Source organism: Pseudophryne corroboree, chromosome 7 (genome assembly GCF_028390025.1).
Source record: "Pseudophryne corroboree isolate aPseCor3 chromosome 7, aPseCor3.hap2, whole genome shotgun sequence".
In the NCBI taxonomy this organism is placed as follows: Eukaryota; Metazoa; Chordata; class Amphibia; order Anura; family Myobatrachidae; genus Pseudophryne; species Pseudophryne corroboree.
In genome coordinates, this window is record NC_086450.1 from 275,210,171 (window position 1) to 275,237,420 (window position 27,250).

Sequence of the window (27,250 nt, forward strand, 5' to 3'; positions counted from 1 at the left end):
CTGGCCCGGAGAAGGTATTAGATCTAGACACCAAAGAGAAACCTAAAAAACAGTCACTAAGTGCCACTTAAACATATATACACGCATAATAATAGTGTTCATTCTTCCTACTCTCCCCCATATTCCCCGTCACTAAGCCAGCCAGACACAGCATGAGTAGCCAGGGATGCATATGGTCTGAGCAGGAAAAGTCGGGAGTGTAGCCTAATCACGGCCCCCGTGGCTACGTCCACTTTGAGGAAAAAACCCTACCATTCAGCAAGCACCATGAGTCAGCCCGGCAGAGGTGTCATAGGACTGGACAAGTGGCGTAGTCACTCGGCGTCCTGACAGAGAAGTCTGCTGCTGGCTTCTGCTGTTGTGCATGGTAGTGGGGAGGCACTTGTGGTATGTCTCAGTGTGACATCACGGCACAGGGAAGGAGCAGAGAAAAAATGTATATGCTCGATAGTAAAAACCTGGAATAACAGGTGGAGAAGGGGGCTGTAAAGTTGCTGTTTCAGTGGGCGGGGCATCAGGCAGCTACTGGCTTGCAGTAACATGATTTTTTTTCCTGTTTCCAGTAGCAGGGAATCCTGTGGGCCTATTTTGATTGGGGAAGGGGGGGATGGAGCTCCTGCTCCACCCTCCCCAGTGTTAATCCGGCCATGGCAACAGGGACTGTCACATTTGTGGCTGAAGTTCTTGACTTGCTTGGGTCCCCACAAAACAAACTACCAATGAGCTTAAGACAGCTAACAGGGTTGTTAAACCTCTCTACAGTTGGAAGGTGTTTATTTTTATGAATATCAGATTTTTCACATTTTTATGAAGTAGTTTCCTATGTCAGTGTTAAATCCTAGTTCCAAGTACACAATGGAGGGTGGGCAGCTTAATTAAAGCTAAGCTACTGTCTGACATGCTAACTTGTACATTGGGGGTCATTTTGAGTTGATCGCTAGCTGCATTTGTTCGCAGCACAGTGATCAGGCTAAAAAATGGCAGTTCTGCGCATGCATCGCAATGTGCATGCGCGACGTACGGGCACAATGACCGATGCAGTTTTGCACAGGGTCTAGCGATGCATTTCAGTTGCACTGGTTGCCGCAGAGTGATTGACATAAAGTGGGTGTTTCTGGGTGGCAACTGACCGTTTTCAGGGAGTGTTAGGAAAAATGCAGGCATGCCAGGGAAAACGCATGCGTGGCTGGGCAAACGCTGGGCGGGTGTGTGACATCAAATCCAGAACTGAATAGCCTGAAGTGATCGCAAGCGCTGAGTAGGTTTTGAGCTACTCTGAAACTACACAAAAAAAATTTGCAGGCACTCTGCGAAACAACCGTTGGCACTTCTGCTAACCTAAAATACACCCCCAGTGGGCGTCAGCATAGCATTTGCATGGCTGCTAAAAACTGCTAGTGAGCGATCAACTCGGAATAACCCCCATTGTCATTAAAATAATCCTCCAGCATTCTATTGATGGTTACTGTATCAGATTGAGTCATGGTAGAGGTGTCAATAATTTTTGACTATTCTTCTAGTCCTGACCAGATGTTATAATGTTGGTTCACTCTGGTGCATTGAGTTGACTCTTCCTCATCACCAGTAGGTCTCTGAATTTTTTTTTTCCGTTTTTACCTAGCAGCTGCAGTTGCAGGAGAAACTGAAGCAGGAGACTTTGCCATGTCATGTGCCACTTGAGCTTAAAACTTGCTCATAAGGAACACTTTGATCTGTTAAGATCTGTGTCAATTGCGAAGACGTTACATATGCCTTAAACCTGGTATATAGTATGGTTGCAAAATGTAGTGATCTGATTGGAAGATGTTGACAACCCTTTGGTCCTGGTGAAGCAAATCCAGAACTTGATCTACAAGTCCAACATAATTAGCAGAATAGCTTTATTGCATCTACTCCTTCAGTTCTGTAGCTGCTTTTCCAGTATTTTAATTAAGAGAATTGCCTGACTCAGACTGGCAGTGTCTGAATGGACTTCATTGGCTGCTACTTAAAATTGTTTCAGTAACTTAGATGAAATAGAACAGATTCTCCACTGTACTGGACTAAGGTACATTCTCCCTCCTCTCCCTATTGTCATGTCTTGTTGTGTAGGTTTGGGTGGCTTGTTGCTGTTGACACTTTGTTTAATGCACAAAGTTATTAAAGATATTGGCTAAAATTATCTTCAGGATGTGTGTATAAGGAGTATATGCAACATAAATGCATTCTGTGCTTAGACTTAGGTCCCATCACCATGATATCTCATTATGGTATGCAATTATTCCAAACTACAGAAAAATCCGATATCCAAAATACCTCTGGTCCCAAGCATTTTGGATAAAGGATACTCAACCTGTATTGCCATTAGCAAAATATTGACTTCTATGCTGGATTAGTTAACATTTGTACCATAGGGAGTAATATGACTGCATAAGTAATATGATTTGCTAACAAAATAAAATATTAATTCGTAATTTATACTTTTTTTTTCTCTTTAATGTGTTTAACAAAGATTTCTGTTTTTCCAGTATTCTTTATTGGTTCTGCCATAAGGTTAAGGATCCATTGACATTGCCGTTTGTGTTCAAAAGCTCTGATTATTGTATTTGCAATTAATTCCAAGATAAATATATTTTTTTCTCCAACAAATTAATTATTTAGCTTAAGAAACCCAGTTAGTTGCATACATTTTTATAAAAAGGTATAATACGGAAAATAACTAAACAGACAATCCATGTAAGTGCCTGCAGCAAAGTGCAATTTATTGTACAGATAAAGAAAAAATGTTGAAAGAAATCCGTTTAACTACTGTATGCATTCTTTACAAAAGACTTGGTTTAAACATGTAATCCCTAAAAGTGAACACTGTTAATTAAAATAATTCATTATTCAAATGTAACTATAAAAATACAGGCATTCAAAAGCCCTTATTAGCTGTAGCTAGGATGATGTTAGATTTCATGTTGCAGAATGTCTTTTGTAATTGTCCTTGGCCTATACCAACTGTGCTGTTTACCAGTCCTATACTCGTGACCTCAGCCTGAACTATGGCAAAATGAAATTAAAACAAATATATTGCTGTATCTTAATACGAGTTCAAAATGGTGGTTTTGGGTCATGATCCTTAACGTATTGCTAGAATTACTGTAAATTCCTTTCTCCACCTCCAGTGCCCCAAATTGGATTGACAGGTGCAATATTGATTATGTTGATGTTTGTTCTTTCAGCAAATGAAGGCTCTGGGGAAACCAGTCAAAAGGAGACATCAACCTGTGACATTTGTCAGTTTGGAGCAGAGTGTGACGAAGATGCAGAGGATGTCTGGTAATATTTTATGCAATTACTGTTATATATTTGTTTATTTCCACAACCCGTTTTATATATAATGAAGTATTCCTTATTTGCCAATCGATGTCTGTTGAAGTATAGACTAATAATGATATTTAATTCACTTTTCATTTAATAGCTTTCATGTCATGTATCACAACTCACACAATAAAGATAAGGTGCAGTAAATGATATAGGTGAATCATAAAATGGAAATTAATGTTTTCTCCTTCTGTTTTTATGACATAGACAAACTGCATTTGGTCTGACCCTTGTCAAAGTTAAGATGCTGAAGTTTGTTTATTTATTATTCTGTAATCCAACATCTATCTACCAAGTATGAATGTCATTTGCAGAGTCACTTGATCGAAGTGCATTTGTCACATAGGTCTTTATAGTATCAGCATCCTAACAAACGAATCTAGCAAAACAAGCAAACCCATAAGAATTCAATTCTCTTTTCAGTTACTTTACAATGGCTTTTCATTGTTGTTGTGAAATGTGCCCATTAATTGATAATTATGACGCGGTGCTGGGTTCAGATGTTCTTGTTGGTCAATAAAGGTCACTTCTTTATTTTTTGCACAACTAAGATGATAATATTTAATGCACATGATAATACAAATGGAATGCAAAGTATATCAGACCAAAATGTCCCTTCACATCCTTCCTCTTACTCTCCAATACATAACATATAGTAAATATCACTCCTAACAACCTCACATGCCACCATGTAAACTTGCTATAGTTTATAAAATGAGTTGTCTCTTCATTTCCAGTATGTACATGTTAACACATGGCAAATATACCGCAAAATGGTGCTAATGCCGCAATATAACTATATATCTCATACAGTCCAATGCACAGGGGTGGATTGAGAATATAGACTGTAATATTTTTGCTGTGGAAAATGTTTTGAAACAGATTAATGTTGTAGGTGGATTCAGAAGTGTTAGTAGATATAAAAATCAACAGGGCATCCAAAGAACAGGGCCATCTTAAAGTATAGTCACACTCGGCAGATGCCCAGGGCCCAACAACTCTAGAGGCCATCAAACAGGGGTGGGTTATGGTCACACAGTCAGAGTGGTAAGGCATAATTCTTTACCTGCCTACCAGCCTGCAGCCAGACAGTGAATTGCTGTCAGCATGCTGATTGGTGGATGGCTGGAACTATCCACCAATCATAATGCTATCAGCAATTCACATAATGGAAGCATGTGGAGAGACAGGTGCTGGACTGCAGGAAGGGCATGTTATGATTTTTTTTTCAATAAATGTTTATTGTTTTATAGTGGAAACATTGTACAAATAACTTACTCGTACATTCCAATGTTACATTTAGTAGATACATCAAAACAGGCAGGAGATCAACGTCAATATAAACATATCTAAACACTGCAATCAATCAGTGAAAAAGCATCAGACACACAAACAAAAACTATATAAAAAAAGCAAAGAAAAATCTCACAGATATGGACATGGGAAAACTGGGGAGAAAGGGAAAAAGGAAGGGCGGGAGGAGAGGGTTTAGGAGGAATATCCTACCAAAAGTGTCAACCGGTCAAGCCATAACCTCTTTGTATTGTACAGAACATTTAAATTCTAGCCAGGGATAAGTGTCACTAAACTACGCTGTTTCTCCACTCCGATTCGCAAATCCTCCATTTCCATATAAAGGTCTATACTAGCAAACCAATCCGTCAAGGAGGGAGGTGCCATAGACCTCCAGTTAACTGGAATGTCTACCTTTGCTGCGCTATTCAGGAACCTTAGTAGGGTCTTTCTGTAGCGTGGGAGGGATACCGGGTTTAACTGTAGGAGCCAAAAAAAACGGGGGTGCGATGGGACTGTACAGCCCAAGATCAAGGCAAAAAACAAGATTAATATCTCCCAAAAGGGGCATAGTCAGGCAGTCCCACCAGATATGTACAGAAGAACCTCCCCAGAGTCAAAGTGCCAACCTTTTTGGATCATGTGGGAAACATTTTAGCAAGGGTTTGTGGGCATCTGTACAAGTGGGAGATTACTAAATAACGGGTCTCGATCACTGAGTAACTAATTGAGCTAGCAAAGGACATATCAAAAATAGTCTTTCGGTCATGTGAGGAGAAAGAAATCTGGAGGTCACGTTCCCAGTCCGCTGTGAACTTTGGAGGGTCAGAGTAAGAATTTTCAGTTATAAGTCTATAGCAGGAGGAGAGGAAATTTGTATTTGCTGACCATCCACATCGATATTGTCCAAGCTGTTAACCTTGCACATGATATCCTGCTTTTCATGGTAGTAATGAAGTCTGCAGATGACATCACGTGGTCAATCCCTTGAGGTACCGCTAGGCCGGAGAGCATGGTGTGCCCTGTAAAACACAGTAAAGTTGCTAGGATACTTGCCCAATATATCATTGAAGATTCTACTGAGAAAGTCCATAAGACCATTTGGTGAAATGTCTTCAGAAATACCTCTCCTGCAGGGGTTATTTCTCCTCCCCCTATTATCCAAATCCTCTAGCCTACTCTGGAAGCGGTGGAGGGTCGATGCCTGTCGCATCACAGCATCCCTAAGCACATTATGAGAGGAAATGAACTCAGCTGTGAAGTCCTCCAGAGAAGACAGTTGTGTGGCCAGTTGTGATACAGATGGAGCCACGCTGGTCAGGCACACGCACCCGTGACAGACACGCCCCATTCGCTTGAATGGAGAGCATCTCCGTCCGGGTGGGCGCGCGCCCAGACAGAGATGCTCAGAATGGGAAGCATCTCTGTGCACTTCCGGCGTGACTAGGCGGACGGATCACCTAGTCATGCTGGGATTGCACGTTTGTGATGGTGCCACTATAGATCTGTACATCCGACTATATGGAGGTGATTTTGGAATGGAAAGTATCTTTGATTCTGCATTCTAGCTGGTCAAAGTCTTGCTTACTAGGCAAGGTTCGCAGCAGTCCTAGAATCTGTGTGACATTCCCAGCATCTATCTGCAATCTTGGTTTACAGAGTGATCTTCGGTCTGGTTTGAGGTGCCAGAGGCTTTGGAAAGCTGAGTGGAAAGGGGGTAAAAGAGGAGTCACCCACTGGAAGGGAGCCAAACAGCTGTAGAAACTGTCACATAGCCGAGCAGCTGGGAGTAGTCTCAGGCAGTGCAGAGTCCTTCTTATGGGAATTCTTTCATCCATTCGCCATGGGGCCAGCAAGTGAAGTAGAAGAAGAGATCAGTAAGCAAACATCAAAGTTCTGTATTAGAAATGTAGTGTACTATAGATAAGGTTGTTGCTGTGACATACCCCCTAAGTAATGGCTATGCTGGCATCATGGGGTGGGACAGTTCATCACATTGCAGCAAAGACAACTCCTAGGCATCAAGCCATAGGAAAGTCCAGGGAGTGAGAGCACCTCATGAGGAAGCAGCAGGTCTACCAGGAGGCAGAGGGAAAAAGGGCATAGGTGTGATGTAAAATGAAGGTGCAAGGTTGCTATTGCAAATGGTGTAGGGGCAAAGAGAAGAAGTGGTAATGGTGCAGTCCTGAAAACCAACTCCAGTGTCCTCAGGAGATATGGGTCGTCAGCCTAATGGTTAGCAACAGGAGTATCTGTTCCAGCAGTGCCCCAACAGGGATAGAGCACTATGGGGAAGATCCAGGGAGGCCACCCTCTGCAGAGGTTACAGATGACTGCAGCAGGACAGGGAAGAATGCAGCAGTGGACTTATTGGAGAATACTGTAGCAAGGCTAGAGGTGCACAGTACCTTCCAGCTCTGTTAACGTCACCAGCAGCAGACCTCCATAGGGGTTAATAATGAGGTTTGAAAGGATTACTCCCAGCCCCCATGGTGGATAGAGGTGCAGGCACTGGGATCACCTCAGGTACAGGTTGTACTCAGGTGTTTCATGCTCCAGAGAAGGAAAAGAGCAGTTGTGGGAGCACAGCACAGTAAAGGAGGCACAATATGACCAGTCCCACTTGGGTCCCTCCACCAGCAACAGCCAACCACTACAGCAGCTGAACAGGGACCAATGTATTGGGAGACAGCAGTTGATACACAGATAAAGCCCCCTGAGGGGACATATGCAGCTGAAGAAAGGCACCACAGTGTTTCAGCCATTTGCAGGACTGATCCAAGATGGCTGGCGGGTACACCCATGGGTCAGAGCTCCATTCTCCGGGTTTAGGGAGCCACTGCTCAAGACATGCAAGGGAGACAGGGGTCAGCGGAGGCCAGTCCCGATGGTCGAGGAGAGGACCCTAATGGAGACCGCGATTGCAGGAGGAAGTAGGCCAGAAGTACAGCAGTGTGGATGTCCGGGTACCAGCGGGAATGAGCTAGCATGTACTGTGGGTGTCGGGGCAGCAAGGTAGGTACACTGGGGGTGGGGAAGCCCCTAAATGTCGCCCCAGTAGTGGAAGATAAGAAGCCAAGTCCCCATGATTTTTTTTTTTTTTTTTTTGGGGGGGGGGGATTTTTGTGACTGGGTGGTTAAGGGCCCAAGTGCATTGCTTTGCCCAATACAGTTAAGATGGTTCTGGCAAGAAAGAGGGCTAGAACTTGAGACAATCCTAGACTAGCCTCCGCTCCAACTCATTAAATATAATAGTTTTTTGATCATTTGTATTGATGGAAGATGAACACAGAGAGAAGGTAAAACATGTATAAGGACATTTTGTAAAGGGTCAGAGAAGAATCAAGACAAGTCTATAAAGAGCAAAGGTAGTGCACATCATTATAAAGACACAGCATGCAACACTAGCAATTATAGCTTGCTTACAAAAAATAGGAGCATATTAATGTGGTTGTTTTACATTTGCTACTTTTATATACTACCTGCAATAGAATATCTTGTTTTACATGTATTCTATCTATACTTTTCTTTGTGCTACAGCATTTACACCATACCATCCCAGTCCTTTATATCACTTGCATAATATACAACTATCACAGACAATCCAACATGAGTCCTGTTTAAGGATTGTACTACATTGTACTTATTATACATAATACATAATTGTTTTTTTGGGCACTCCCCTTCCTTAAAATGTCATTTTGGGGACCAAGTGGATGCGCACATACAGTACGTGCATAGTTCAGGGCAGGAAACAGTTGGAGTGGCCATGGGATCCTAGTAACTCCTTAACATCTAGCAATGACCAATATGTTGTACACACAATGGGCCTAATTCGGACCTGATTGCAGCAGCAGATTTGTTCTCTAATGGGTAAAATAATGTGCAGTGCAGGTGGTGGTGGTGGGGGCGGGGGGTGATATAACGTGCAGAGAGAGTTAGATTTGGGTGGGTTATTTTGTTTCTGTGCAGTGTAAATACTGTCTGCTTTATTTTTACTCTGCAATTTAGATTTCAGTTTGAACACACCCCACCCATATCTAACTCTCTCTGCACTTGTTATATATGCCACCCTGCAGTGCATATGGTTTGCCCATTAGAGAACAAATTTGCTGCTGTGATCAGGTCTGAATTAGGCCAATGTCAGGAAAAAGCAAAGGACAGTAGCAGTAACCCCAATAAGCAAGTGATTGCAGGTTAGAAAGGAACAAAATGTAACAGGATGATTCAAGGCCTGAACTTATACAGTATAGGTGCTTTCAATTTAATGTGGATTTATAAGACTGAATTATAAGAGGAGTGGATTTGAGCATGGGTGCTACTAAGTAGTCACAAAACAGTTATGTGGCTTATATCCACTTTTTTTTGTCTAATGAAAGATTGGATCAATATATTTACAGTAATCTATGGAACATTTGGGGTCATTCCAAGTTAATCGCTAGCTGCCGTTGTTTGCAGCGCAATGATCAGGCTAAAAATCCTCATTTCTGTACATGCGTATGCACCGCAATGCGCACGCGCGCCGTATGGGTACAAAGTCCTTTGTGGTTTTGCACAGGTTCTAGCGAAGCTTTCAGTCGCACGGCAGAACACAGGAAGATTGACATGAACTGGGCGTTTCTGGGTGGCAACCGACTGTTTTCCGGAAGTGCTTAGAAAAACGCAGGCGTGTCGGGGAAAACGCAGGCGTGGCTGAGCGAACGCTGGGTGGGTGTGCGACGTCAAAAGACGTCTCTCCGTCATTAGAATCAACGCACACAAAGAGTACCTACAGGGCTGGTCTTGTTTTGCACAACATGATTTTGCAGCCGCTCTGCTGCACAAGCGTTTGCACTTCTGCAAAGCGAAAATACACTCCCCGGTGGGCGGCGTCAATGCGTTTGCACAGCTGCTAAAAGTAGCTAGCGAGCGATCAACTCGGAATGACCCCCACTGTCAGTTCTTTTGTTCTAAATTAATATATCCAAACAGGCAGATTTAGTTTTCCCTACCTACAAATAATAATCCTAAAGTATAATTCCCGCTAAATAGTTGGGCTTAAATAAACTAAGTAAAATATAAAAACTGTACCTTTTACTGATCCTCTGTTCCTCCAATTTGTCTGGAGCAGGTTTTGTTTTTGTTAATTCCCATTTGTTAAGTCTTTTCACTCAGGAGTTTTCACCATGGTGTTTTCACCAAATGCACACCCAATGAAGAAAGAAAGTACACTGCCATATACTGGAAGATGCTTTGATCAAAAGCAGAAACATACATTCAGAGCTGAAGAACCTTTCAGGGGTTACTATAAATTGTCATTTTTCCTAAAAACAGACATAATGTTAACAGCCACAAGTTAGGATAGGATTCACTTAAATGAACACATTATGATTGCATTTGTTCAAAACACTGTAACAAACACATCTCTAGAGGAGAGAGATGAGGACTGTGGCTTTGAATATAGTCTGTGCGGTCATGACAACCTGGGAAAGGTCAGAAAGTATACAGTAGAATTTGATTCCATTCCATACTTATTTCATTATTTATTTATTTATTTTTTAATAATAGGGACTTATTCTTCATGTCTTATTCTTTTTTAGCCAGAGGGTATATGCTGGTCACCTGTTACCCATTCCTGCCGATTTATTGTGTACTAGAGTCTTTAAAGTAAATGTAAATTATTTGGTTTACTGTAATAAATAATTGAATCCGTAAAGCCAGTTCATTTATGTACAGTTGCTCATATTAGTAATGCTTTACGCCCCATTTTTTGTACAAGCTTTTGGTACATATTGACACACTGCTGATTATAGTTTATATATTAAAACTGATTCTGACATTTGCTTTTCAGGATCTGACGGGTGTTAGCTGTGAATAATGTTCATTTTTAACAGCAGTGATTTTCTGTTACATTCTCCGGCCAGAAAAGGTTACTTTTTATTTCAGTGAAAATGATTAGAGCATTAAACAATCAATTTGACTGAAATATAGTTCTATGGTGCTGCATGAAATATTTTATATTCTACTAAAATGCAATGCATCTGTTTATTAACCATAAACTAGTACAAAAGTAGCAGAATTAGTAGGAGATGGACAGTATGTGGTAAGGAGTATGTTGAATAATGAAGGTGGTTCAATAAATAAAGTAACATAACCTCCTATTGCATAAATCTATTCAACTCGTACATATAGTATATGTATAATCAACAGCATGACCTTGGTACAGAAGGTACAGAGTATTTTTCCACATAATATACTGTAGTTCCCACACTTGTCAAAGCATTTGTTCCAACGGTACACCAAAGCATATATCCCGGCATATAAGAAACCAGTGCCTGAAGCCAGGACATGATGGCTTGTTAAACTTCACCTTCCACCCAGGTGCTTCTTCAATGGTCCAAAGAGATGGAGATCACTTGGTGCTAGGTCAGGTCTGTAGGGAGGATGGTACAGTATCTCCCAATGGTAGTGCCGTGACAACTCACGTGTACAGTTGGCTGAGTGTGGTCTTGCATTATCATGCATGAGAGACAATCTATCCTATTGGTTTTGTGAACCTCTGCCAGTTGCTACGGTACCCAGCGTTAATACTTTTTTATGTACCCCAGTTGCTCATGAACAATTTTGTGCACAGTATCCACTTTGTCAGCAATATCACAAATGCTAACGTGTCTGTCCTCCTGAATCAGACCTTCAATGTGGCACAAATTGACCTCTGTAGTGAACATGCTTTATCAGCTGGATCGCTGCCCATTTTGATCATCTGTCCTGCGGTTATCAAAGGCAGTGCCCCAAACCCAAACCTGTTTCCGTGACATGACATTATCACCATACACTTTGACAGGTTGGCAATGAATTTCAGCTCCTGATTTGCTCTTTAGATGCAAAAATATATTTCACACTACACATTTCAATGTTTGACCATATTTACACCAGTCCCATCATCTTACTACTGATGTTGGGACAGTATGGCTGATATGAAGTGCAGTTTAATTGCCATGAGGGGAAGCAGTGGTCTACCTGCTCTGGCCTGGTGGGAAAGTAGAATGAAAGTAGAGAGCATCACACATGCAAGAGGTCTTGTTAACTCACTTATTGAACCACACTCATATATATTACACTCACAAAATAGTGTTACTGGCACAATTAGTCAACCCACCTTGAAGAAAAAGTAACTGGTCTGCAAGGGCAAGGCTATTAACTGTCCCATCTATGTTAGGACCACACAGTTGGAAAATAGGTTTTACCGTGAGACACCTACATGTTGTGGTTTGCAGGCTAGAACCCCAGCAGCTGACAAAGTGCAAAACAGGAGACATTAGGAAAAGTGAGAACAGGTAAAACTAGTCTTGAGACTAAATGAAAGTCAATAGTAAGAGTATCAAGCAGACTGGGGTTAAAAGAAACAGGCCAGGTGAGTAACAGGTTGCAATTCTAAGATTAGACTGCAGACACAGAAATGGTCAGGAACCAGGCAGGCACTGTAATATGCAGTCAGATGACCTTCAATCTGTAGGACAGCAACAGCAAAGATATCTATTGCACTAACCCGACATACAGTCCCAAAATAAAAAAGACAGTAAGAATCTTTGGTAGGAACCTAACTGAAGGTCAATAAGTGATGGCAACGGGCAACTATTGCTTTTTGAATTTCTTAAAGAGCAATATCCTAGCACTACAATAGCATACACTTCTTAGAAAAAATAGCCTAGTACTGTATACAATGGAGCCTATATGTTATTAAGAATAAGTTTGCATCAATAAGCAATATATAGTGCTGGTTTAATCTGTACAGTTATGTGAGCCAACCTCCAAAAAATGGGCTTCCATTTCCACTAATGTATAAATAAATACATTAGTTTAAAATATATATTTTATTTATTTAACAAATATAATGATTTCCTTCTGTAATAGTTGTAGAGGGCAATAACAGAACAGGCATTGGAGCAGCCTAGTTATTATGCCACCACCTTGCATAATAACAGGTTTCCCATGCAGAATTAGTATAACTGACTTGTATAAAGGCAAAGCTAGAAAGTGCCCTATTGTAAGAGGGTGGCGGTGTGGTGTGGTGCCTGTTGCCGTGCAGGTGTCGACTCACTACTCACCAGGCGCCGCACTCTCTCACCTTCAGGTCACGGAACCTTCGACGGACCTGGAACCTTCAGTCGGACCCGGACACGATGACCTAGGGGGAAGGAGATTGCTGAGTGCCGTTCCTCCTACCTGTGGACCGAAGCGCCCTCTGAAACAGAAAAATAGAGCTTTCGGGCTAGGTGAAGGTCATCCTGGGCGCACGGCCTCAGAGCCCGAATTTCACCTATCGGTACTCTTGCACCAGGTGTAAATTCAACCTTGCACCTGCGTGCAAGGTTCACCGTTCACCCTGAAGGAAGGGAGACAGATAGGGACAAACACACGCAAAAGGAACACACGGACAGATGTTACTCACCGTCACAAGTCTTGCACTCCGATCTACTCCACTTACAGGTCCCTGTAAGGAGGCAAAGAGAAAACAGCCGTGCAGGGCCAAGAACTACCCTACTGTGCGTCCGCTACACTAGCTACATGAGCAGAGCCCTCAAACTAGCTCAAGTGTAGGTGGTGCAACACAAACTCTATGCACAAACTTTAAAACAAACACTCTGCCCTGCATGGTAACAACACGCATAACAATATCAGAGTACAAGATTAAATGGTGCTGTCCCTTCAAATCCCTACCTGCCGCTGGCCAGCCCTACCTTGGCCCTGAACACTATTGTGGCTATGACTGTGGAGGTGGACTGCTCCTCCACACAGGGGAAAAACCTACTTGGATTACCGGGAAGTGGGCGCCGTAGAGCCTACCCACCTTCCTTTACTCTTACTTTGGCCTACTGCCCCCTATCTGCACACAGGCCAGAGGCCTGACTTTACCCTCTGGCCTAGCGCCCGCCTAACTTGGTGCCCATTGGGTGACCTGGGCCTAATGCCCAGGGTCAGCTTATAACCCTAAGTGGCCATAAATAAACTAGGGCCTAATGAACCTATTGCCTGATATTGCCCCTCGGGCCTAATGCACACCAACCTAGTGCCACAGGCCTGTGGCCTGACTGTTCCCCACAGGCCTAGTGCCTGACTAATAGGGCCACAGGCCGGGGGCCCGACTATATGTGGCCACGGGCCGAGAGGGCCCAACTATTTACCCACAGGTTGGGACGGCCTGACTGTGCCTATTGGCCTAGTGCCTGATCCCTGGTGGTCTAGGGAGGAGAGGGGGTAGCAGGGGCACCTGAAAAGGGCCTACCTGACCCGGTGGGAGAGGCACCAGGGGGGAGCTTCATCAGCTCTTTTATTCCCACCCCTGGTGGCCTCTCAGTTGCTCCTCTTCACTCTTCGGCCGCTGTCCTGTCCTGGCCAGCAGCGCCGTCATCACCTCTCCGCGTCCAGCCGCCGCTGGAATCTTCTCCCAGGAGCCCGGCGTCCTCTGGCCTTTTCAGCGGCCTCAGGAACTCCCTCCACGACGTCCTCTTCCTCCTGGCGCCGCCTGACTCTTCACCGCTATTCGGCGCGGCTTCTTCTGTCTTCGGCTCCCGCCCGGCGTCTTCAGCGCTCTTCCGCGTGGTCTTCTTCTTCAGCTCCCGCCCGCCGCCTGAAGTCAGATGCCGGGGGAGGGGCCTATGACGCAGCAAGCGTGGAGTGGCTTGCCACGCCATCTTCTGATTGGCCGGTGCCCCGCAAGCCGTGATTGGCTCGCGGACTGCGCCGGATTTTAAATCCCGCGGGCGGCGCTTCTTATTGGTGGCCAAATTGGCACCAAGTTTAAAGCGCCGCTGTCGCAGCGCTACCCAATGCCGCTGACAGTCTGGTGCAGGGAAACGTGTGATCCCTGCACCGGACACCCGCCGCATACTTACAGGTGCTGGGGACAGACACACTGTCCCAGCGTTGTCAGACATGTTTTCCAGGGGACACAGATCCCCTGCGTGCTGCTGCTGGTATGTGTCCTGGGGTACAGGGCACATCTCCACACTATAATAAGCCCTATTGCCAGCATAAACACTTAGATAAATATGGTCTCGTTTCAAATTCTAAAAGTGCAAATTAATATTTTCACGCAAAATTTATAATTAAGCTCTTGCCAGGAGATGGGGTCTGATGAGCTGGAAGCAGAGTTACAGTATAACTGACACTATCACACAGTTTTCTGGTTCAGGTTCCCCACAGTCAAAGTGCATGCAGAGGGTTTTACCTATCAGGGCCAAGTTCTGACATGCTTGGTATTCCAGAGCATGGTAAACTCGACTGCATAGAAATCTATGGAGGCTGCATTTGCGGTTGGAAATAGAGGGGGGGCGGCAGACATCGGAGAAATCTGCTGTGATCCCTACATGGTACATCTGGGGAACCCTCACCATTTGCAGGCAACCAATAAAAACAACTGTTTTGGGGGGGATATCCTGCAAATATTAAATTATAAATATGCCCCCTTGCCTTAAGAAAAAAGAGCAATGTGCCTTTTTTTTAGGAAAAGCAATCTTGAGGAGCTAGTTTCAAATGAAATGGTCTGGCACTACTCTGTTCCCTGCTACAGTCACATCAAAGATAGAGTTATACGATATGAGACTAGGGGATAGATTTACTAAAGCTTCTAAAAATAGAAAGTGGTGGTGTTACCCGTAGCAGCCAATCAGATTCTATCTTTAATTTTCCAGGATGCAATATGTATGATAGACAGAATGTGATTGTTTGCTATGGGCAACACCACCACTTTTCATTTTTAGAAGCTTTAGTAAATCTACCCCTCAATTACAGATTTACAGACTCTCTTTGTAGGTAATAGCTGACCTTTGCTAAATACAGTAGTTTCCAATGTACCATCCCAAATTGCATATCATGGGAAGGTTTGGGGCTGATAAGAAAGTAGAAGGTCTTCACTGGGAAGTGGGAATGGTTGCAAGATTATTTTGTGGTGAGAGCCATTGAGCTAATCACTCAATGCAGTGTTAGGGCTGACTACAATGGAATGCTTAAAGAGAATCTGCAAGTGATATTGCAAAGTAGAGATGTGCGCTGGCCCATTTTTGCTGGTTTTGGTTCTTATTTGTCGGAGGGTTTTGGTTTTGCATATACCGCCTAAAATCATGTTATTTTTGCAATCCAAACCGAATCCAAAACTGAAATTCCAATTTAAAACCTGAATTCCAAACCACAGGAAGATTCAAACTGGGAATTAGTTCGAATCTTCTCCAGAGATCTGGGCCAAGTTTTGGTTCGGTTCAGATTCACAAAATTCTTGTGAGTTCGGATTTTTGTAAAAACAAACCACACATCCCTATTGCAAAGTGTTCTTTATACTTGCACAGAGGGAAAATGCAGTTGCCCAGTGCCAGGAACACTGCAAACTTCATAATTGAGGGTGTTGTCATGATGATGCAATTTGCTGTACATGAAAAATCATACAGGTACCTCCCATCTTTACCATTTCATTAGAAATTGGAAAATGATGGTGTTCTTTGAGTAACAGAAGTAGTGTCTTATATGCAGTGTTGGACTGGGACATGAAGGTCCCACTAGGGGAATGCAGTGGTAGGGGCCCATGCTTGAGGGGTGGGGTCAGCCACCATAAACACTTAGCAAACCATTATGTGAATTTTAGTGTAGTTTCTATAGAAGCGAAACCAAGTACCCTTGGTTATCAGTGGTGCTGCTCTACCAGGCAACTGACCTTTTAATAGAGTAACCATGGTAGGGAGTTATGTGACTCTATAATATGTTAATACTGTAATGCTTCATTGTGTACAGTCATTGTGAAGAAATTATCATTGTGAGGAAATTAGGGGTCTATTTACTAAGCCTTGGGTGGAGATAAAGTGGGCGGAGATAAAGTATCCGCCAATCAGCTCCTGTCATTTTTCAAACACAGTTTGTGACATGGCAGTTAGGAGGTGATTGGCTGGTGCTTTATCTCCGTCCACTTTATCTTCATCCAGGGCTTAGTAAATAAACCCTCATAGGCATGGGGTAAACTGTATTTGCCATATTTCATTCTCTGTAGCAATGAATGCACGTTGTAGCCCTTCTGTTTCCCTGTTCCTCTTGCTGGTGTCGCTATTCCCCATGAATATGTTCATTCACAGGACTTAAACTATTGCATTAGCTTGAATATTCTATACTGTAATTTTACTCAGGTAAATATGGGTGTGTTGTGACCTGGTACATAGTGCTGTCATACTGCTGTGTTGGGTTAGGGGCATGCCATTCTACGTACAGTATGAGGTCAAATATTAGGTACATGCAAGTTATTATTGATATACCTGTTGTACACATATTTTATCCTGATATGGCCACTCAGGAAGTACCCATAAGGGAAAGGTAACATCTCATTGAAAATCATCTCATGGGTAAAATTCCACCTCCACAGAGGACACTCAGGACTTTCCTGTCGTTGTTCCTCCTGTTTGCTTCCCTTTCTTCATCTCTGGACTCTAACAGACATCTCGGAGCCTAACCCAGCATGTGGTCAGCGGGAGAAAGACAGCTGTGGGAGGGAGGAGGGAGAGACCTGAAAAAGGCCCCCACCAATCAGGAAACTGTGCAGCTTCCCCAAGTGAGCACAGCATCAAATTAGTAGGATTTAAAAGAGGGTGCCCATGTTAGTCACTGACTTTGGCCAAGGGTTAATACTCTGTCAAGGTACATTGTGGAATGTATCACCAGTCCTGTGTGGACCTATACAACGTTACTCCTAATGGGGACAAGCTATTTCTCCTGTGTGGAACCTCAATGATTCTTTGTGGACCTATGCAATGTTACTTCTGTGTGGAAGTATTTGTGACCCCTGTGTGGACCATAGTAATTTACTATCACTACTGTGTGAAATCAGTGATCATTTTTCGGTGTGGAAGTGTTTGCCTTTAACTAATTTGTGGAATTGTTATGAAACTATGGGGGTAATTCAGAGTTGATCACAGCAGCAAATTTGTTAGGAGTTGGGCAAAACCATGGGGGTCATTCCAAGTTGATTGCTCGCTAGCAACTTTTTGCAGTGCTGCGATCAGGTTAAATCTCAGCAAAACTGCGCATGCGTATGCATCACAATGCACAGGCATATCGTATGGGTTCAAAGAGGATCGTGCTGGGCGATGGATTCAACGAAGAATCCATTCGCACAGCCGATCGCAAGGTGATTGAAAGAAAGAGGGTGTTTGTGGGTGTCAACTGAATGTTTTCTGGGAGTGTTTGCAAAAATGTAGGCGTGTCCAAGCGTTTGCAGGGCGGGTGTCTGACGTCAATTCCTTAGCCAAAAAGACTGAAGTGATTGCAGCGGCTGAGTAAGTCCAGAGCTACTCAGAAACTGCAAAAAAAAAATTGTGCCGTCGGCTGCAACAGCGTTCGCACACTTGCAAAGTGAAAATACACTCCTCCATAGGCGGTGACTATCTGATCGTAGCGCTGCGAAAAGTTGCTAGCGAGCGATCAACTCGGAATGACCCCCCATGTGCACTCCAGGTGTGGCAGATATAACATTTGCAGAGAGAGTTAGATTTGGGTGGGTTATTTTGTTTCTGTGCAGGGTAAATACTGGCTGCTTTATTTTTACACTGCAATTTAGATTTCAGTTTGAACACACCCCACCCAAATCTAACTCTCTCTGCACATGTTATATCTGTCCCTCCTGCAGTGCACATGGTTTTGCCCAGCTGCTAACAAATTTGCTGTTGCGATCAACTCTGAATTAGGCCCTATATCCTCTTCTGGGACTGGCTCTATCTGAACTGCTACCTGAATAGTGTTTCTGCACTACATTTACCTCTTGTTCCTGTGTATTATCTGTTGTTGTTGTTGTTGTTGTTGTTGTTGTTGTTGTTGTTATTATTATCCTTTATTTATATAGTGCCACAAGGGTTCCGCAGCACCCAGTTACAGAGTACATAAATAATCAAAACAGGAAAACAGCAAACTTACTGTTGACGACAATATAGGGCAAGTACAGGGTAAATAAATATAGCTACATCAGCAGATGACACTGGAATAAGTATCAGGTGGCAGAGGACTGCTTGATTTGGTGCAGTAGAATATTATTAAATATAGAAAACGGATAAGCACATGAGGAAAGAGGGCCCTACTTGTGAGAGCCTACATTCTAAAGGGGAGGGGTAGACAGAGATGGGTGACACAGACAGGGTACATAGAGAGCGTATAACAGAAGGTTATGATGATATTTGGCTGGGTTTGGTGAAGAAGTGGGTCTTGAGAGCCCGTTTGAAGTTTTGTAGAGAGGTGAAGAGTCTGAGGGGGAGAGGTAGGGAATTCCAGAGAAATGGAGCAGCACGTGAAAAATCTTGAAGGTAGTAGTGGGAGGAAGTAATCAGTAGGCAGGAGAGTCGGTGTGCATTAGCAGAGCGAAGAGGACAGGTGGGAGTGTAAAGGGAGATAAGGTCAGAGATGTAGATGGGAGAAGAGTGAGTGAGGGCTTCCTAAGTGAGTGTGAGAAGCTTGAAATGGATTCTGAAAAGGAAGGCTAGCCAATGATGGCCTTGTAAGAGAGGAGAGGTGGACATAGTGCATTTGGTGAGGAAAATGAGCCAGGCAGCAGCATTGAGGATAGATTGGAGTGGAGAGAGGTATTTGTCAGGAATGCCAGTCAGGAGGAGATTACAGTAGTCCAGTCTAGAGATGACCAGTGAGTGAACAAGGGTCTTCGTAGCATCCTGGGTCAGAAAGGGATGAAAACAGCAGGTTTGCGAGAGGTGCTGAATGTGTGCTTTGAAGGAGAGGGAGGAGTCAAGGATTGCCCCAAGACAGCACACTTAGGGGGTAGAGGAGATAGTAGTGCCATCAATAGATAATGAGATTGTAGGAGGTGAGGTTATGCGGGAGGGAGGGAAGAAGATCAGCTCGGTAGACATGTTAAGTTTAAGAAAGCACTGGGACATCCAAACAGAGATAGCAGAGAGACAGTTGGAGATACGAGTGAGGAGAGCAGGGGAGAGGTCTGGAGAGGAAAGATAGATTTGAGTGTCATCAAAATAGAGATGATATTGGAAACCAAAAGAACTAATGAGCTTACCTAGTGAGGACGTATAGAGAGAGAAAAGAAGAGGACCAAGGACAGAGCCCTGGGGTACACTTATAGTTAGTGGAAGTGAGGGGTGGTGGAGTCATGAGAGGAGACAGAGAATTAAATGTCAGAAAGGTAGGAAGACAGCCAAGAGAGGCCCCTGTGCAGTAAAAAATAAACCATTGCCCCAGTTGCATCTGCTTTGTGTCCGTGTAATTAAAAAGAACCACATATCCTCACAATGATACTTATATAGTTTTTGTCTTGGTGTTCTTATCTTTTATGAAGCATTGATTCAGACCATTCTTGAGTCCAAGTGAAATGAACATGAAAAACTGTAAGAGTGATCACTTGTGCATATTATCATTTATTGTATTACAGCCTGTTAACATGTTTACAAAAGCAGATTAGTTACTGATAAATACGTTTCGCCACCCTGCTCCCCCAAGCTCAGTCACATGTATAGATATGATTGTGATCTGAGTCAGTTTCAATGTAATCAGCAATCATTGTGATATATCAGTCACCTAGTACTATATAAATCAAGCTATATACAGCTCAGTTAATTAACCAGTAGTGTTGATTTATTAAAGTATAACAGGTACAGTCATACTCACTGCTGTATACACGTTGGTGATGTTGGAGCTTGAGCGCAGCGGGGTTCTATACAGCTCACCAGCTGGTGAGTGTATCCTGCTTGCAGGTAGTGGTGCAGGGTTGCTGGAATAGCTCCATGCAGGTAAGGGGTCTCTCTGGATCAAAGTGGGAGACTTGTGTCTCCTTCATGTCACTGATTACACAGACTTACTATACTAAAGATGGCTGCAGTCACATGATGCAGCAGCACATCAGATTGGAGGATGAACCTCCCTAGGTCCTATTGCCCAGCAAGTATGCACAGTAAGGAGACAGTACACACTAATTTTTTAATAACCATGCACAACTAAGAAAAGGACACAATTGTTTCTCTTGCAGTGTCCCAACAATTTGGTAATTATTTTTTTTGCTGGGTAAATCTAAGAAACACTAAACGTACCAAAAATGTTTTGAAAATATCTTTAAAAAAATGTATTTGATTTTAGATTTACATTTGTGCTGCATCATTGTCCATATATTTTTAATAGATGGACATTTTGCTGACAGCATTTGGTGATACGTTTTCCCAGCTACTGTACACTACACAACAGAAAGAATTAGCTATTCCAGTTATATTTATAGACACACCTGCATTTACCCAACCACTCACCATTCCCACCCCAAAAATACTGTCTTCCTGTCACTCACTTCGCGACTACTGTAATTCCTCAGTGTGACTGCACTCACATTTCACTCGCTGTGCGTGCAGTGGCATAACTAGCAGTCCGCAGCCACTGCGAGTGCTTGGAGGCGCACACGGCTGCGGGGCGCCCTAGCCGCCACCACGGATTCTGTTTTGTGAAGGAGGGACACGGAGGGCACAGTGTGCACCTCTCCTGTGTGTCCCTCCAATCAGAGCTCACGAATGGGCACTTCATTAAACAAACACGCCGCTGCCGCCGGAGACCCAGGAGGGACACACAGGAGAGGCGCGCGTTGTGCCCTCCGTGTCCCTCCTTCACAAAACAAACAGCGCAGCAGTGGGGGAGCCCGGAGGGGAGGGGAGGGATGGGGGTGTACCTGGCACTGGAGGTGGAGCATATTTGGGCACTGGGGGAGAGCATATTTGGGCACTGGGGGAGAGAATATTTGGCACTGGGCGGAGAGCATATTTGGCACTGGGGGAGCATATTTGGCACTGGTGGGCATATTTGGCACTGGTGGGCATATTTGGCACTGGGGGAGCATATATGGCGCTGGGGGAGCATATTTGGCACGGGGGGGCATATTTGGCACTGGGGGGAATATGTGTACCTGACACTGGGTGGGGGCATAGTTGGCACTGGGGGTATATGTGTACCTGGCACTGGGGGAGGCATAAATGGCACTGGGGGCATATGTGTACCTGGCACTGTGGGGGAATATCTGGCACTGGGAGCACAGCCCTAGTAATAAGCATTACCCCCTGGTTATAAGCACAACACCCAGCTCATGAAATCCCTGCAACAAGCATTATCCCAGCTCATAAAATGCAACAAGCAGTATCCCCTAGCAACGAGCATGACACCCAGTGCATGAAACCCCTGGCAACAAACATTACCACCTGACAAGAAGCTTGAGACCCAGCACATGATACCTCTGGCAACAAGCATAACACCTATCGCATGAAACCCCTGGCAACGAGCATGACACCCTGAGCATGAAAACCCCTGGCACCGTGCATGGAACCAAGAGCATGAAACCCCTGGAAATGAGCAGGTAATTTAAAAGTTATTAGAAGCCTAATTGTAGGACTTAATGTGTAATGGGCATTGCGGTGTGTGGCATAATGTATCACGGACATTGCGGTGTGTGTCATAATGTGTCACAGGCATTATGGTGTGTGGCATACTATATCACGGGCATTGTGGTATGTGGTATAATGTCTCAGGGGCATTGCAGTGTGTGGCATAATGTATAACGGGCATTGTGTTGTGTGGCATAGGGAATAACGGGCATTGCTGTATGTGTCACAGGCATTCCCGTGTGTGGTATACTATATCACGGGCATTGTGGTATGTGGTATAATGTCTCAGGGTCATTGCAGTGTGTGGCATAATGTATCACGGACATTGCAGTGTGTGTCATAATCTATCACAGGCATTGTGGTATGTGCTATAATGTATCAGGGGCATTGCAGTGTGTAGCATAATGTATAATGGGCATTGCGATGCCTGTCATAATGTGTCACAGGCATTACGGTGTGTGGCATAATGTGTCGGGGGCATTATGGTGTGTGGCATATTGTGTCATGGGCATTATTGTGTGTGACATACAGTAATGTCTAAGGGCCATTGCAGTATGTGGCATAATGTATACTGGGCATTACAGGAGGAAAAATGCCAAATAATGTAAGGGGCATGAATCAGGATTATTTTTTTTCCTGTGGTGGCCAACGTCTGGGCGTGCAGTTTGCAAAACTGGGGTATAAGGTAGTCTTTTCCTGCAATTCCACGCCCCTTTATGCAAAGCCACACCCATTTCAGTAAGGCCTTCGGCGCGCGCAGATTCACCGCTTTACTAGTGCCAATTATGGGGGAGTGGGCGCCAGATAATTTTTGGCTTGGGGGAGAAAAATTTCTAGTTACGCCACTGTGTGCGTGCACACTAACTCAGACGAATGTGCAGTAAGAGAGAATAGGCTCATTTGTTTAAAATAGCTACTTTGCAACTGCATCTGTAATAGGCCATATGTGTACATGTGAGAAGTTGTATAAATAAGGAAGGGTTAAGTCGCAATGCTAAACTGACATTTTGTAGTATTGTAGAGACTGCATGTTCTCATCAACAACACCTTCAGCTGTGACTTGATTAACATTGATTGACACTTTATATATTTCAATGCTTTCTCTTTTCTGCTGTAAAAAGTAATTTGTGAAAATTATAGAAATCCAATTGGAGGCTCATTTTCCTGAGGGCTTTTTGACATCTTCTGGGCTCCAGTCCATGCCATATGAATAGGACTTCAGATGTAGTGGACTTTGTCCTTGAACAATCATTTCTGGTGGGAGGATTGTGGAAAGTGTGATTTTTGTCTTTATTAATATTAAAACAGAAAATGAAAAATAAAAGAGGACTACAGATTAAGCACAGATGTCTGCAATAATTAAATGTTGGATTGCATCTGTGTGTTAAAGTGTAAACAATTATTTGCTTAAATAAATAGATTGAAAAGCTTAGATAAAAGGCAGGTTAATAAATACACCAATATCTATTGGTTTTGTCGTGTCGTGTCATGTTACAGTATAAAACCATGGAGCAATATTATCAAATACAGTACATTCCAATTTTCTTTGTTCTAATCTGTTATATTTTAGTGATTCACTGGATATTTTGTTGAAAGGGATAAAATCTGCAAAATGTTTTTTTTTTTACATATTTTTACATTGTGAATACAATCTAGAGAATCAGTGTTATATCTACAATACCTTACAAATACAACATTTTAATGTTCATTATGCTAAGATACCTCAGCTGCTCACTGCATTGACTTTACCTAAAAATTACATTGTGTGATAGTTGCAATTGCAACCAGCAAAATAAATTCTTTGAAAATAAAATCACACCTTCTTTAATAGTAATTAAGTTGCCCGATTTGGGGGACATTTATTTACCCATTAAGTCATTCTGCTCAACATTATTTGATTTTGTACAATACCAGTGAAATGTTAGATAAGAATTGAAAATTTGTATTACATTTGTTGAATGTATAAAATGCAATTATATATATATATATATATATATACATATATATATATATATATATATATATATATATATAGGATGTACAAATAGGCGGCACTCTCAGACTTTTTTGTGTACAAGAAAAGAGATGACCCCCTCTTGTTAGCTTGACGTTTCGATTTTATTAACCGTCATCAGAAGATACAAAAGATACAACAAACAATCTTACCTTAATATAACATTGACACACCACGTGCAGCGTCCCCGGAGCCCCGGCAGACCCATATCCGGTTGCGTCATCACATGTAGACACTACTGCCCACTTGATGACGTATACCCGGCTCTAAGTGCATACCCATCACCATGACAACACACAGCATTGGAGAAATGTAAATCAATAAAAATGCGGACTCTGTAAAACAAAGAGTACAGCAGACATTCTAAGAGATATCCATGTAAAACAATCGGACTGAGTAATCACCCTTACATATTAAAGAAGAACACTTAGAGAAGTTCCCCCTCATAGAAAACATGATAAAGATAGCGTCTCATTGAGGCCGTTTGGAGCCACCGTGTTCAATCGGTGTATCCAGCGGGCTTCTTTTTGCAATAAAACTTTATGTCTACCTCGTTTAGATGCCTGCACCTGCTCTAGCATCTTGTACCGTAAAGTGGCCAATGTATGATTATGTGATTTGAAGTGTTTAGCAACAGGCTGCTCTATGGTTTTACCCTCCAATATTTGTTTAATGGCACTTCTATGTTGTGACATCCGTTCCTTAAAAAGGCAGTGCCATTAAACAAATTGATGCGGTTAGGAAATTGATGATAATGCATGGCAATATGCATCTTCCATGTGAATTTATTCTAGAGTTGCTTGAGCTAATATTGATTCATAATCATTTCACATACCAGGGTGACTACTACCTTCAGTGCTCGGGGACCGCTATGGGTTCTAATGTGGCCCCGATGTATGCAGGCATTTTTATGCATGATTATGAATCAACGAATATTTATCCTAAATTTGGTAATAAGATTACTTATTACAAGAGGTTTACAGATGACATTTTTACTGTGGAGTGGCACCAAGGAGGAATTTCATTCAATGTTGAATGAACTTAATGCCCTGGATTCTACGGTCCGCTTTACTGGGGCTTGTGAGTGTGATTCTATTAATTTTCTGGACGTGACTGTATTCCGGGATGGAACGAAATTGGGTTCCACATTATACAGAAAGGAGACGGACAGAAATACCTTTCTGCATGCGACCAGTAAGCATCCACCTACTCTCAAGGCGAGTCTCCCCATTTCCCAGTTTATGAGGGTTCTTCATAATAACACAAATCCTGATACTGCGGAAGCTCAAATTACACAAATGAAAGAGCGTTTCCTCGAGAGGGGATATAGAAAAAGTGTTGTTGAGAGCTGTCTCACTAAAGCCAGATTGAGGCTTCACCAGAAACATGATCGCATACAGAATCGGATGATCTTTATGACACAATATGATGATATGTCTCCCGTTATTTCTAAAACCATCAAAAAGCATTGGCCGCTACTCAAGTCAGAGACGAAATTTCAAGGCACTCTTGACAATCCACCTATGATGGCCTACAGACGTGGTAGAAACTTGAAGCAGATCCTTATGCAACCAACCCGACGTCTTGTGGCTAAGGAGGGTTTCACATGGTTAAACACCAAGAAACCAGGGTGCTTTAGGTGTGTGGGTTGTGTGACGTGCCGCTCGCTACTGCTGGGCAGCTATTTTCCACACCCTCACACTGGCAGACTGATTAATATCCGATATAAGCTTCACTGCAGGCTGAGTTACGTGGTCTATATGCTGTTATGCCCATGCGGTCTGGCATACGTCGGGATGACAACCTGCACATTTAGAGAATGTATGGCAAATCACAGGAGTTCGATTCACCAGGCGATCACATCTGGGATGTCAGATAAACCAGTTGCACAACATTTTCTTAAAGCAGGACATCAGGTATCAGCACTTAGATGCCGTATCATAGACTGGGTACCGGATCCTGAGAGAGGTGGGGACCGTGTTCTTATTCTGAGGAAATTAGAAGCAAGATGGATTTTTAAGTTGGGAACTCTAGCCCCCAATGGGCTTAATGATAATAACCCATTGGGTATTTTTCTAAGATAAAGGACATCTAGTCCTTTGGGACCAATGCACTCTGTAATAATATTGAAGCTTTTTTATGTAGGTGATTTTTTTCTGTGTATGTGTGTTTTGTCTTTGTCATTTGTCATATGATGTACTGTCTTCCGTACCTCACTGGCTCCTACTACCTACATGTTATAGTTTGAATAACCATTTGGTGTTGTTCACTATTTAAAACCTGGCTTACACATGAGGTCTGCCAGGACTGTATACCGTTGATCTGACCCTTTGCATATAATGGAATTACTTTTGTTATGTGATTGGCCTCTAGTTTAAGCACTAACATTGGTGAACGTGTGCCCTTTATATGATTGTATATTCTTTGAATTAGCAAATAAGAATAGGTACTGCTTTATTGTGAATGAGCGTTCGGGTGGTTGCTTGGCAACCGTCCCGATACGTCACTTCCATATGCAAACATTGGGGCACTGACTTGGCGCCGGTGGATGTTGGGTGTCTCCAATTGCGGTTGCTTGGCAACCGCTTGGAGACGTCACTTCCGCCCGCACACTCTACTGGGCATGGAAGCTCTCAGGTGGTTGCTTGGCAACCGTCCGATACGTTATTTCCGTTTGCGCACAGTGCGACGCTGATTGGGCACTAGTGGATATTGGGTGTTCCCAATTGTGGTTGCTTGGCAACGGCTATGGGACGTCATCTCCGCCAGCGCACGCTACAGGGCATGGAATTTGATAGTGGTGGCTGTGCCCTCCATGGGGGCACGTACTGCTGACATATGGTATGTGCATTTTGGTGATACAGGTGTGGGATATATATGATGGTAGGCAATTCCCTTTTGTGGTTTAATTAAAATGGGCTGACTCTGCCCAAATTGTGATGTCATTTTGGCGCCGCTGGTTGAATGGTAGGTAGATAAGGAGCCGGTGAGGCAGGGTCAGATAGGCTGCTGGTGCTTCTATTATGATGGGACAGCTCTCTATTGAAATTTGTGTCTCCTAATGAGGGTCTGTATATGACCAAAAACGTTTGAGGACCTGTGAATTCATGTTGGACTGCAGTGAACAGTCATGTTGTGCTGTCTGGTTAATAAACTCCTGTTGATACTTAATTAAGAAAAGACTGGTGAGTGCTCCATTGCTTGTTTCTAC

The 27,250-nt window shown here is 43.2% G+C and overlaps 1 protein-coding gene across 1 annotated transcript in view; it reads left to right on the forward strand.

The window, feature by feature from the left end:
• Window positions 1-27,250, forward strand: part of TMEFF2 (transmembrane protein with EGF like and two follistatin like domains 2) — a 1,119,215-nt gene that overhangs the window by 714,449 nt on the left and 377,516 nt on the right. Inside the window, exon 5 of the mRNA XM_063934150.1 lies at window positions 3,207-3,303. Within this exon, the coding sequence (XP_063790220.1) occupies window positions 3,207-3,303 (97 nt within the window). The remainder of the gene's footprint in view (window positions 1-3,206; window positions 3,304-27,250) is intronic.